This window comes from Sphaeramia orbicularis, chromosome 7, assembly GCF_902148855.1.
Source record: "Sphaeramia orbicularis chromosome 7, fSphaOr1.1, whole genome shotgun sequence".
In the NCBI taxonomy this organism is placed as follows: domain Eukaryota; kingdom Metazoa; phylum Chordata; class Actinopteri; order Kurtiformes; family Apogonidae; genus Sphaeramia; species Sphaeramia orbicularis.
In genome coordinates this window covers 22,638,016-22,651,383 of record NC_043963.1, presented here as the reverse complement: position 1 = coordinate 22,651,383, position 13,368 = coordinate 22,638,016, and the positions used below count along the sequence as shown (strand labels likewise).

At 37.1% G+C, this 13,368-nt stretch overlaps 2 protein-coding genes across 3 annotated transcripts; one reads left to right on the top strand and one right to left on the bottom strand.

Moving 5' to 3' along the window:
* Positions 1-3,273: 3,273 nt before the first annotated feature.
* cptp (ceramide-1-phosphate transfer protein) lies at positions 3,274-4,451 on the bottom strand. The gene is made up of 3 exons (XM_030139674.1): positions 4,373-4,451; positions 4,090-4,240; positions 3,274-3,982 (listed from the first exon to the last, which is right to left on the bottom strand). Exons 2-3 carry the CDS (start codon positions 4,221-4,223, stop codon positions 3,460-3,462), a joined length of 657 nt encoding a protein of 218 aa, XP_029995534.1. The 5' UTR covers positions 4,224-4,240; positions 4,373-4,451; the 3' UTR covers positions 3,274-3,459.
* A 420-nt stretch (positions 4,452-4,871) lies between these two features.
* Positions 4,872-13,301, top strand: ints11 (integrator complex subunit 11). Of its 2 annotated transcripts, none has more exons than XM_030139726.1 (18): positions 4,872-5,057; positions 5,317-5,414; positions 5,535-5,608; positions 5,695-5,923; positions 6,034-6,132; positions 6,218-6,252; positions 6,330-6,468; positions 6,706-6,770; positions 6,920-7,109; positions 7,203-7,286; positions 7,363-7,452; positions 8,098-8,260; positions 8,365-8,475; positions 9,619-9,680; positions 9,845-9,987; positions 11,425-11,554; positions 13,077-13,138; positions 13,184-13,301. In XM_030139726.1, the coding sequence occupies exons 1-18, from the start codon at positions 5,030-5,032 to the stop codon at positions 13,185-13,187; spliced, it is 1,806 nt and encodes a 601-aa protein (XP_029995586.1). In that variant the 5' UTR covers positions 4,872-5,029; the 3' UTR covers positions 13,188-13,301. The 2 variants fall into 2 exon arrangements, with proteins under 2 accessions (XP_029995586.1, XP_029995585.1); XM_030139725.1 differs by having other exon boundaries at positions 13,077-13,143; positions 13,179-13,301.
* The last annotated feature ends 67 nt before the right edge of the window (positions 13,302-13,368 follow it).

Genomic DNA, 13,368 nt, shown 5'->3' with positions numbered 1-13,368 from the left:
TCAAATATTCAGGTGACAACTTCTCCCATTCTTCTTTAATAATATCTTCCAGACTTTCTCGTAATAGTTTTGCTCATAGTCATTCTCTTCTTTACATTATAAACAGTCTTTATGGACACTCCAACTATTTTTGAAATCTCCTTTGGTGTGACGAGTGCATTCAGCAAATCACACACTCTTTGACGTTTGCTTTCCTGATTACTCATATGGGCAAAAGTTTGTGAAAAGGTATGGATAATAAGTGTTAGGTATGATTATGACATCAATATATGTTTGGTTTCAAAACAATTGACGTAGTGCCTGCTGAGAAAAAACAACTAAATGTTCATTGTAAATTTTGCTTCCCCACCCTGTAGGTGTCAAACATGCGGCCCGGGGACCAAATCTGGCCTGCCAAAGGGTCCAGCCTGGCCCCTGGGATGAATTTGTGAAATGCAAAAATTACACTGAAGATATTAATCATTTTAGTTCAGGGACCACAAACAGACCACTTAAATTTCCAGTGGGTCGGATCAGTAAAATACAATCATAATAACCTATAAATATTAACAGCTCGAAATTTTCCCCTTTGTAAATGTAAATATTTTCATGTCATTTTACTGTATTTACACTAAAACAAACTAACTTTTCACAAAAACACAAACAACCTCAACAAATATGAACATTTTGAAATGTCTGGCCCACTTCAGATCAAATTTGGCTTAATGTGGCCCCTGAAGTAAAATGAGTTTGACACCCCTGTGCTAGAATTAAATATTCCTGAAATAACATTGAATGTTATCTTCGTTTGGTTTTATTCTCAGCCTTCACACTGTGGAGATGTTATTACAATGACAATGCTACTTCAAAAATATCTAAATTAACGTATAAAAAAATTACATTGCAACTTAACTCATAAAGACCCAGTGCTCCTTTTGTGACTGTTTCTAAAAAAAAATTTCAGTAGATTTAAGCTTTAAGTGATTTATTACCATTTATTATAATATCATCCTCTGTATTTTAGCTTTTTTTTTTTTTTTTTTTTTTTTTTTACAGAAAATCATATATTTTCAGATATTTAATTCACTGACCATGATGTTCATAAAAGCTCAGCATAAATTCAAAGGTTATTAAATCAGAAACACAGAAAACTGAAGAAAAAGTTCCTTTTTCAGCAATAACTGAATGTAAAAACATGCATCTCTATCTACTGTCACTTGTCAAACTCTGAGTTTTACTGGTGAATCAATGTTGTAGAAGATGACTGTGTTTACACGTTCACTACGGAGCCTCTGAACGTCCACATGGGTTATATCTGATGACCATGAAAAGATGACAAACTGCATTTTACATCAATTATTTACATGTCTAGATAGGATTAATGGATCAACAGGCATTAAACATTTTAGATCAGTAGATGGTTTTGGTCAACAGTGGTTGTTTGGGTCTGAATGGGTTAAACATGATGATGTTGCAGACCTGTAGACAAGGACATTTTTTCTATTCCAGACCTCCTCAAATCATAAATGACTATCCCTGAGCTAAAGGATCAAGAATAATCCTCGGCATGTCTTGACTTTATGATGAATCATTCTTTAGTGCTCATTATTGCTGTAAAAATACCCAAAAGGCAAAAAAAAAAGGATAGATTCTTACTAATGATACATAGCATGGATATATTGGGAGAAGTACTAGGTTTCTGACTAAATGAACATCATGGGGGGTGGGGGTCCATGATGAGGCTTAGAGGGGCTGCGAGTGAGCTTCAAGAAACTCTTGTTTTTTTTATCCGTGTTGCAAAATTCAATCAAACCGTTTTCTGGATGGCATTAAAAAACATGATACAAGTTTACGATACCTCAATTTATTGTCACATAAATGAAGTATTAAGTTACAGTCTCATATAACCCCATAGTTTAACTCACACTTAATAATATACAGCTAGTTCTTGCAAAATAAAACACAGTTACCTTCAAATGATGTACAATCATGTTCATTTTTAAATATAGTGATAGTAAAACATTTAAGTTGTCTTACTTGGTCTATAAACATATAATGCTTAATCATTTGTAGATTTAATGAAGTGACTATATACAGGGGGTTATCTAAACCCAATGCAAAAACTTTTGCTTAGTGATTTTAACATGTCCAGCAAGATTACATATTCAGTTAGTACAGTTGGATGGAAAGAAAAAAGAAGCATTTGGTAAGAGTAAAACTTTCTCAGCTTTGGTATGACTGTTGCATTCCCAAGCAGCATTTCTGTGGTACATACTGTTCCAGATATTCCATGTTATGTATTAATTTTCTGTGACAATTTGGTTTGCTTGGCACATTTGCATGTTTGTCATTGCAGTGATGCTTCAAAACTGCTATCCTCCATCACACACCTATAATATTACATGCAAGATATTGTATTATTATCTTTTTATCATGTGTCTGATCATACTGCAAACAATTTGTCTTATTTGTACATTTGCTCCAAATTAAGTAGTGTAATTAGTTCCATGGCAATGTAATATTTTTGTAAACAGCAACAAATCAATCAGCTGTTAACAGTGAACAAGGACCACTGGGTTTTACTGTAGGTCCCATCTTCCAGTTAATTAAAAAAAAATACACTTGAAGGCAAAAGCTCAGGAGAAAATAATCATTTGGGGAAGCATTGTTCAAATAGTAATAAGCATGCCGCATTACAATCAACATTAATTTTGCATTAAAAACTAGGAATGAAGTATGTACCAGGGTGGGGAAGCAAAATTTACAATATTTTGAGGCAGGGACTGAAAGACAGTGTATGACCAATTAGTTTATTGAAAGTCATGAGAATTTATTTACCACAAGAAAACTGACATAATAGAAAAGGTTTTTATTCTATGTGTCCTCCTTCTTTCTCAATAACTGCCTTCACATGCTTCCTGAAACTTGTGCAAGTGTTCCTCAAATATTCGGGTGACAACTTCTCCCATTCTTCTTTAATAGTATCTTCCAGACTTTCTCGTAATAGTTTTGCTCATAGTCATTCTCTTCTTTCCATTATAAACAGTCTTTATGGACACTCCAACTATTTTTGAAATCTCCTTTGGTGTGACGAGTGCATTCAGCAAATCACACACTCTTTGACGTTTGCTTTCCTGATTACTCATATGGGCAAAAGTTTCTGAAAAGGTACGGATAATAGTGTTAGGTATGATTATGACATCAATATATGTTTGGTTTCAAAACAATTGACGTAGTGCCTGCTGAGAAAAAACAACTAAATGTTACTTGTAAATTTTGCTTCCCCACCCTGTAATGATTCAAGTATAAATGATTCAGTGTCATTAAATGTGTCAGAAGTATGATTGGTTAAATAACTTTTTAACACAAAGCAAGAGTAGCAGCTATCTTGACAACCCATAACCAGGTACAAAGTTTGAATACTTCACCATTTCTTCTAATGTACAGTACAAAGTGTCAAACAATAGCACTCCTTGCTGTTTAAGGTAAATCAAGCAGGTTATGTTGAGCATAAAGGTCCTCTGTAATCTGGTATACCTCTGAGATTAGAGGCAGGGCTTCCCCTAACATAGCTACAACCTGCTCTGGTGGGCCTACATTCATCACCTCAAAGAAAGCTGGCCTTCCAGGGAGCATGCAGAACGCCAAGCCCGAAGCCTTACGGATCGCCCAAGGATGGTGCTGGGCAAGGGACTCATTGTAGGATTCTGAACACATGGCTGACGTCTTGCTGTCCTCAGTGCTGGTGCGAAGGCGCTCAAGGAAGAGCTCCAACCATCTCAGTGCCCGGTGGAGCCTCAGCAGAGTACGGCAGCCTGACTCTGGGTAGCTGCCTCTCTTGGTCAAGTCCACTAGTTGATTGTCCAATTCATATTTTACCATTGACTGAACTGTGACGTATTGAGACCCATTCTCACCATTGAGGAAAGTGACCAGGATCTGGATTTTGTTGACGGCATCTTTAGAAATAAAACCAAAAACACTCCCCAAGCTGTTCAGAAACCTAACAAGGAGATGATCAGAGACACCATGACAGACAGGTTTGTTACAGTTAGTTTACACAAGGAAACAAAAATGCAGTTGTCCCTGTTTGACAGCACTCATACTTACTTTACAAGACCACGCCAGCCAGCAACGTAGTGTTCAAGATAGACTTCTTTATTTTCAGACAGACATAACTTGAAAGTGTCGAGCACCTCTTGTAAGCAGAATTTCTGATTATCCACCCCCACTGAATCAGCCATGGTTTCCTATGTCACTGCTGCTGACAGGAAGGAAAAACAACAGCAAATGAATGAACGAATGTGTCCTACAGATTCCAACACAACAGAGACCGTGACAGATGTATGTACCCAAGTAAACAAGACGGTTCACATGAATAATAACGCGTTACCTTCAGAAAAAACTTTAAAGTAAAAGCATTTCAACTAGGCTCCAGGAAACGACAGGTCCGTCTTTGCGCTGATTCGTTTCTACTGCGCAGGCGCAACCCGAAAAAAAAACCGGAATTAAATTGTGTTGCCTTCAAAATAATGTTTGTTTGTTTTTTTTTCTCATAAGCATGTTCAGTCTTCTAAATACATAAGCTATTTAAGAGAAAAGAAGGTAACAAAATGCACACTCATACTGTCCAGAAACAACTCGCATGGTTTGTGTGTATCAACAAAAAGGCACATAAATAATGTAAGCAGAACATGACCAAAATATCAAATGTTTTTGGTTTCCCATATGTATTTCTACATCTTTTCCAAATTCTGTAAATTTTCCGATACGTCGAGTGTCTAAACGTGACACTGAAACTTGCTTTTAGTACTAAAAAAAAATACTCGCGTTAAAAGATTTACTTTTATTTTGAAAATTCCTCCCGGATGCTTTCTTTTATTATGGGTACATTGACTCTGCTACCGAGTCTGGGTTCATGGTCCACATGTGTACAAGTTATACAATAAACATTTCTTTGTGAATAAGTGGGAATTCATCAGAAAATATCGAGTAGCCCGGGTTTCTTTAGAGTCACCCATCCGTCTCCTTTGAGCAGGCTGTCCTAAAAATGCCTGAAATAAAAGTAACACCACTGGGTGAGTGTAGCAGCTAGCTAGCATCTGCTAGTTCCGTCAACATTCAGTGTGTTAAACTTTGTCCATTTTACCCGTTTTATCCACATTTCTGGTTCTAATTACACTGTAATGTATTGTACTTTATCTTAATGTGTTACAAAATGGCGTTTAATTTCCTCCTCGTTTTTGTTAAACAGCTGTAACCTGTAGTACAATAGTCAGTTGTGTGAATCTAATGAGTGTTCTTTCATTTTCAACACCTACCTCTTCCCTCTCCAAGGTGCTGGACAGGATGTTGGACGCAGCTGCATCCTTGTGTCCATCGGAGGCAAAAACATAATGCTTGACTGTGGGATGCACATGGGATATAATGATGATGTAAGATTTGTAGCGAATGTATCTAAAGAATATTCGCATGTGAGACCCTGAAGAATCCATAAAACGGTGTACACCATAATCCCAGTTTATAACAAGTCTTTTTGTCTGTTGTCATTCCAGAGACGTTTCCCAGATTTCTCATACATAACCCAAAATGGACGTCTGACAGAATTCTTGGACTGTGTGATCATCAGGTTTGTTGTCTAATTTACTTAGAGTGCAATTGCTGTCAACAAATCTGCTGTCTGTTTTCACACACCTCTACTCTTTCCGTTCTCAGTCATTTCCACTTGGACCATTGTGGTGCTCTGCCCTATATGAGCGAGATGGTGGGTTATGATGGACCCATTTACATGACCCATCCCACCAAGGCTATTTGCCCCATTTTGCTGGAAGATTTTCGTAAAATCACAGTTGATAAAAAGGGCGAAACAAACTTCTTCACCTCACAGATGATCAAGGACTGCATGAAGAAAGTGATACCTTTGAACCTCCACCAAACTGTTCAGGTGCGGAGCTGATATCATTTTGATGTGCCCAGATATCCATCTGTTTATCATCACAGCACCAGCTGTGCATCTCTTTTGATGGTAAATAACACTGTTTGTGTTGATGGCAGGTGGATGATGAACTGGAGATCAAGGCTTACTATGCTGGCCATGTTCTGGGAGCAGCTATGGTGCACATCAAAGTTGGATCAGAGTCTGTGGTCTATACTGTGAGTGTTCACAACTCTGGACTGCATTAGAGTGTGTGAATTTGACAGTGATCACCACCTAAATTACACTGTATTTCATTTCTAGGGGGATTATAACATGACACCAGACAGGCATTTAGGGTAAGTGACATTTATTTTGCTAATTGATTATTTGTATATTATTTGTGTGAATGCTTATATGCTCTGCACCTTTTTAGAGCTGCATGGATCGATAAGTGTCGTCCAGACATCCTGATCTCAGAATCCACATATGCAACCACCATCCGTGATTCAAAGAGATGCAGGGAGAGGGACTTCTTGAAAAAAGTGCATGAATCCATAGAAAGAGGAGGAAAGGTAAGAGGCAGTTTAACTCTGTATTGCATATTGGAATTGAGGGTTTAGTTTTATTACCTATAACCATATAGGTTATGAGTTTGTTCAAGTATAGAGAGTTCAGTGTACACAAGAGGAATTCATTGTGCACGGCTCTCAGAGAAAGACCATAGAAGGGCTTGAAATAAAACATAGCAAAAAAAGCCACCATCAAACATTTGGGATTATGTGTCATACCATGAAATCATGTGCTTTCAGGTTCTCATTCCCGTTTTTGCCCTTGGAAGAGCACAGGAACTCTGCATTTTGTTGGAAACATTTTGGTAGGCTTCAAAGTTCCCACAAACCACAGCAGATCCCTAACATAGCTTTTTCTTTTCATTAAGTCAGATAGAATAATTGTAGCATATAATTATTTTTAATTAAGTGGCAGCTCAGTGGGCACCCACTAATTATCACCTCTTCTCCACAGGGAGAGAATGAACCTGAAGGCCCCAATCTACTTCTCCACTGGGCTGACAGAGAAAGCTAATCACTACTACAAGCTTTTCATAACATGGACCAACCAGAAGATTAGAAAAACCTTTGTACAGAGAAACATGTTTGAATTTAAGCATATCAAAGCTTTTGATCGGTCCTATGCCGATAATCCTGGACCAATGGTATGTCTTTATTGTTTATCAAATTGTTTCACAATTCAGTGTCTCAGCAAGAAAGAAAATGGCAGTGATTTACAACAATACATACACTTTCAGGTAGTGTTTGCCACACCTGGTATGCTGCATGCTGGTCAGTCCTTACAAATCTTCAAGAAATGGGCTGGAAATGAGAAAAATATGGTATGTCTTATACCAATATAAATGTTTTTTTTAAAAGTAACAATCCTTGATAAATAACTGGTTCTCCTTTTTTTAGGTAATCATGCCTGGCTACTGTGTACAAGGAACAATTGGCCACAAAATCCTCAATGGACAGAGGAAACTGGAGATGGAGGGGAGAGCCACAGTGAGAAAACTTTCCTTCACATTCACATTAACATTCTTCCTGCATTTGCGTGACCTTGGTTTCTGAAAAAAGTGTGACTAAGGCATGATATTCAACATACTAAACTCAAAGGGTTGTTAACAGTCATGGAAAATAATCAGCACTCTGGACACAAATTTGAAACAAAACACAAAAGTCACTGAATTGGGGTTAAAAGCAAATGTATTGTTACATATGTAAGAATGTTTGAGACAACAGACCACACTCGTCCAAAGCCTTGCCCCCTGCTGTCTGACTTAAAAGAGAAATTACACGGCTTATATACATTCAGTCAGATTGGAAATGATTACTCCTCAACACCACCCATGTACACATTTTTACCTTAAACAGTAAAAGGGACACTCGGACAGTAGAGAGGGTAGATGGAAAAGCCCTGACATGTTAGTTTAAGCAAGCTTAACGTGTTTGACATGTTACACAGCAGGTGGCCATAGGTTATGCAATGTTTAAAAAGAGAAGACTGGACACTGCAACATCCCTTACTTCGTCATAACTTTGCCACACAAATGCCAGATTTTATCAAATTAAAAATGTACTAGAATAATGTAAAGAATGTTAAAATTGGGATAGTAACTGACAGTGTTCATTTTTGTGTGGTTCTTGTAGTTGGATGTCAAGCTACAGGTGGAGTATATGTCCTTTAGTGCTCATGCAGATGCAAAGGGCATAATGCAGCTCATTCGTATGGCTGAGCCCCGTAACATGCTGCTCGTACATGGGGAGGCAGTGAAAATGGAGTTTCTGAAGGGCAAGATTGAGCAGGAGTTCAGTAAGTTATTATGTGCACCCACACACTAGTTACTTAATGGATGCTACTTTACGCCTGGACACAGATTCAACAATCCGATCGGTGTTTCTGTCTTTAAATGGCAGGCATCAACTGTTACATGCCAGCGAACGGAGAAACAACCACTGTGACAACAAACCCCAGCGTGCCTGTGGATATCTCACTCAATCTGCTCAAGAGGGAAATGGCTCTTGGAGGTACAGTATGTTATGGTGATGGCTTTGCGCTGGTGTTGCTGAGGAGTAAAACATACAGCATTAAGCCAGTGGGTCCATTCAGTGTGCCCACACAGTTTCACTTTCAGAATTATGTATTTATGTTGGGTGTGACATTTATCTTCAATTGTTGGTGTATTCCACAGTATTTACCCTTCTGCCTGTACCACCTACATATTATAACACCTTTAACGCTGGAAGAATTATGTGTCAAGTCATGTTTTCACATTTAGTGTCTTCCCAGTATGATTCAAGCTTGAAAATGTAGCTGGAATTTTACAGTATTTCCTGAAATACAGAGTGTCTAAGGTGTGATGTCTCGTATAATAGTTCTTTCTCACAAAAATGATAGCGTCCAATAGAAGTGTATGATTTTGAGGCCTTAGAGTACATGCTGGTTCAGTGAAACAGCCTCCTGCAGCGACGAGTCATTGTTAGTCTTTGTGGGCAGCTCGGTGGCTCAGTGGGTAGCGCTGCCTTGGTTAGAGTACGGTCTTTCTGTGTGGAGTTTGTACGTCCCCTCGTGCTTTTGTGGGTTTCCCCTGGGTGTTTTGGTTCCCCCCTACAGGGATAATTCAATCTGAACTAACTCTGCTGTACTTGTCCTAAAAATTTCTGATCTCTGACAATGCTATAATGCAGCCTCACATATCATCATCATCATGTTATCAAAACAATGTAATTGATTTATTTGATAAATTGAAAAATGAAATGCTCTATCTATATAGTAGAGAAAATAACTATATTTTGTGTGTATAATACTTCCACATTAATTATAACTAAGTTTTTGTTATATTTTGCAGAGGGAACTAAAAACCTGAATGTTTTCACACATTTGTGGAACTTTTCAGTGGTTGGGTAGATCACTTAAACCATGATAAAATCCTCCAATATTTTGCCTGAAAGTGTCATTTGGTGAAAAAAAAAAGATTAGAGAATAGATTAGAGATTGATATTTAGAAGTTTCCTTTTTTTATGGGATGATATGACTGATGAAAGGACACTGCAGTGAATACAATGTTTGAATGCAAATTTTATTGATACTTCAGATTTATTGCCTCAGATATTCCATCAGCATTGGGCATTTTATGTATTCATTGATGTATTTTTGTTATTTTGTTGAAGGACCTTTACCTGATCCCAAAAAACCTCGGACAATGCACGGAACTCTCATCATGAAAGAAAACGTAAGTTCCCTGTTATTACTTGATCGTATAAATCTTCAAAGATGAGTTATAGTGCCCTTATTTTTAATCTTTTAAATGTTCTATAGTTCTGTTATCTTTTCATAAAGAACTTGCAGTTTAATGGAATTTATTGACAAAAGCTAATTCTTGTCTTTCCTTGACAGAGTCTGAAGCTGGTGTCTTCAGAACAAGCCCTGAAGGAGCTGGGCCTCAACGAACATCAGCTACGCTTCACCTGCCGTGTGCAGCTCCAGGACCCCCACAGTGACCCTGACACACTTCACAGGATCTACACACATCTCAAGAGGTGACATAAGCGTTACCACTAGAGATGTCACAGGGCCTCCACTATCTCATTACTCATCTGCATGACATTGAAATTCAGCGAAGTGGTTCGTTTTTTTTTCTTTTTGCTTCCTCTTATAAACCACATAGCCTGTTGTTTTGCCTTCTAAAAAAGAAGTTTCTCTCACGATTTTAACTAAAACTATATCTTTGATTAATGATATCTTTGAATATTCCTAATATTTAATCACAATTTCTATGTAAATAATGATTTTAAAGTTTATCATATCTAAGAGATATCACACTTTAGAGTGACTTTAATCCTCTTCTTTCAGTCCAGTTCCTGTAGGTAAATTGAAATGCAGTGAAACATGAAAATGCAATGAGTCACACAGGTTTACTTTTTAAACAAGTAAGAGTATTGGGAACTGTGGCATATTTATATGTCTTCCAAGGCAGTTTATTTGGAACAATAACTTAAGAAGTCTCCACATGTGTAGGAGTGCACATTTCTATGGCAACTCTTTTAACATTAAAGCAAATATGAACAAATTAAGTGGGCAGCAATGTATAATGAACTATTGTTAAGCGGATTTCTCTGCGTGAGTTCAAAAGCAATTACAAGTGTATTCAGAGAGTGTAGACCTTCACTAAGACCAGAAGTCTGCCCTGTCATTCGATAATAAAACAGTTTTTGTCCGTGTCATGTCTGCCTGGGGATCAGGAAAATGTAAAAACCTATTCCAGGCTCTCTCTGCCCATTTCTACGGATGTTCCCCAGATATGAATCAGTTTGTCAGGAGCTCATACCCTACCCTTCCACCAAGTTTTTATGACTTGCTGACAGTTTAATATTTTAACATAAGTTTTTGGACCATGACACAAATTTTACAGTGCAGTGGATATGAGTCATGTCTTCATATCACATCCATGTTGTCAGTGTACAGAGGCAAAATTGCAAGTTGTGTCACTGTCAAAATACTTACAGACCTGACTGTGTGTAATCAGATCGCCTGTTTGGTGGAGGTCCAAAGACAATTTCTAAGAGTAGAATGCTAAATTTGCAGGTTTTTAAATGGAATATTTACAGTAAAAGTGCAAGAGAAATGTGTATAAAATCTTATTTCTGCTTTTTTGGTAATTTTTTGTGTACCAGGCAAGTTAAATTGAAATAGAGTGGAACTGTCTTTGTAATAAATGTGGGACAATGTCCAGAATATTTTGCACCATGACACTCTGATCAGACCACATGGGCGTCATCCGCTTCTGAGAACATTTTGCATATAGACTACAGTATGTATTGCTAATATGCAATTACCGTACATATTTATAATTCATAAAATCATCAGTGGATCAATAATGTCAGTCCAGTATCTGATCTGAGGCTACATTTCTGCCAGTTTAGGATTCTACTATCATACCAGCACGTGTATTGATTTTTAATTTTTTTATGTTCTAGTGTGTTAAAAGGTTACACCATCCAACACCTCCCTGATGGCACAGTCATGGTGGAGTCTATTGTCATCAAAGTGTCCTCCTCTGCTGAAGACCCCAACACCAAAGTTCTGCTGCTGTCCTGGAGTTACCAGGTAACATTTTTAAGATGCTAAACTAGCAACTCTTTGCATTTACCACCATGCCCAGGCTGTCCTAGATTCATTCAATATAGCACACAAGTAAATTACAGCCTGACCACAATGTTAAGTTCTCTATTCCTGTACATACAGTTAAACAGCATGCCCACGAAGCCCTCAAGAGAAGCACAAAAAGCTTGTGTGGGTGTACAATGTGAAAGTAGGGGCTTTGAAAGCATTACATGGAGAGAGCGATCGCTTATCTGAGTCTCTGCGCAATGGAAGGAAAGTACTGTCTGTGGTTTCATGTATTCCATGCAGAACCAAAGGGCAAAGAAGGTGTAAAACATCACAGCTGAGTGTACTCTCTGCTTTATTTTGTACAGTTTCTTCTCTAATATTCAGAGTGTCGTATTCACTATTTACCATTGAACTCAAACCTGACATGTCACATGTTCTGTGGCTTTTTCATTTATGAATTTCAATATGAAAGCACTTTGATTTTAAGTTGTGTTTGAGTCTGGGAACGTAATGATGAGATTTAATGTCTGCGAGTTGAATGCTACTTATAATGCAGGATTTTTTTTTTGGTTTTTTTTTTTGCGTAAAGCATACTAAAATCTTATGCTTATTATTAATAACATTAATATTGGCCCTATTTCATTAGTACCTTTTTCTAATGCTGTTATATTATTAAATGTCATAGTTAATGAAATGAGAAAAGCCCAATAAATACAGTCTCTTTGTGCAGGTTAACTGCGTAGGTTTTTCTAATTTCTATCTCAATACTGTCACTGATAAAAAAAAAACATTTTCCAAAGATTTTTGTAATATTGAAATTGTTTTATTGTTTGCATATTATATACAGTATATATATTAGTGCTGTCAAACGATTAAAATTTTTAATCAGATTGATTACAGGGTTGCTGTGGATTAATTTCAATTAATCATGATTAAATATAATTCATTTTTAATCTATATTAATTGGGTTTCATTTTGCATGAGCAAACAGACTCAAGAAATAAGGGAATATATATGCACTTAACATGTTTATTAAACACCCTCAACAGTTTCAACTAAACAACTTGACACAACTGTTCCGACTTGGGGTTTTTTGTACTCATATTTCCATCCAGAGGGCCAACGTGCTGTTTAGTGTCTTCCATCTTTATGGGTTGGTTCTGCTGCCTGTCACTACCGTATCCACTGCCCATTTGTTTATGTGCGATGGTAACTCTACTTGGACAAACTGCCCAAAATGCATTGCCAGAGACATTCAGAGTCATTCTATCGTGCAGATGGGTTAATTGCGTTAAAATTTTTGATCATATTAAGTCATGATGATGGATTAATCCACGTTAACACATTCATTTTGACAGCATTAGTATAAAAACATAAATATACAGATTTGTGATTCCTTTGTATGCACACAACTCATTCCACATGTCAGCATTAACATATTACATCTGTGAAAGTAAAAGTAGGATATTTTCTTCTGTGAAACAGTATTTTTTGACCACCACGGTTTCTCTTTTAGGACGAGGACCTCGGCAGCTTCCTTTCAAACCTGCTGAAAAAAGGACTTCCATCTGGACTGTGCTGAAATTTTAATTTAGTTTGAAAACTATTGGAAAATAAATTACACTAAGAAGAATTTACAGCCTAGATTTATGGAAGTTAAACCTCCTTCTTAGTTGTATTTTGTATTTTATGTACTGTTTTGTAGCCTTCCTAGACTGTTTGTAAACTGTCAAATCAGGAGGAAAATGAAAGAAATTCACATTTGTTGCTTTATTTTGTTGTACAAAGCGAACTTTAATAAACATTTT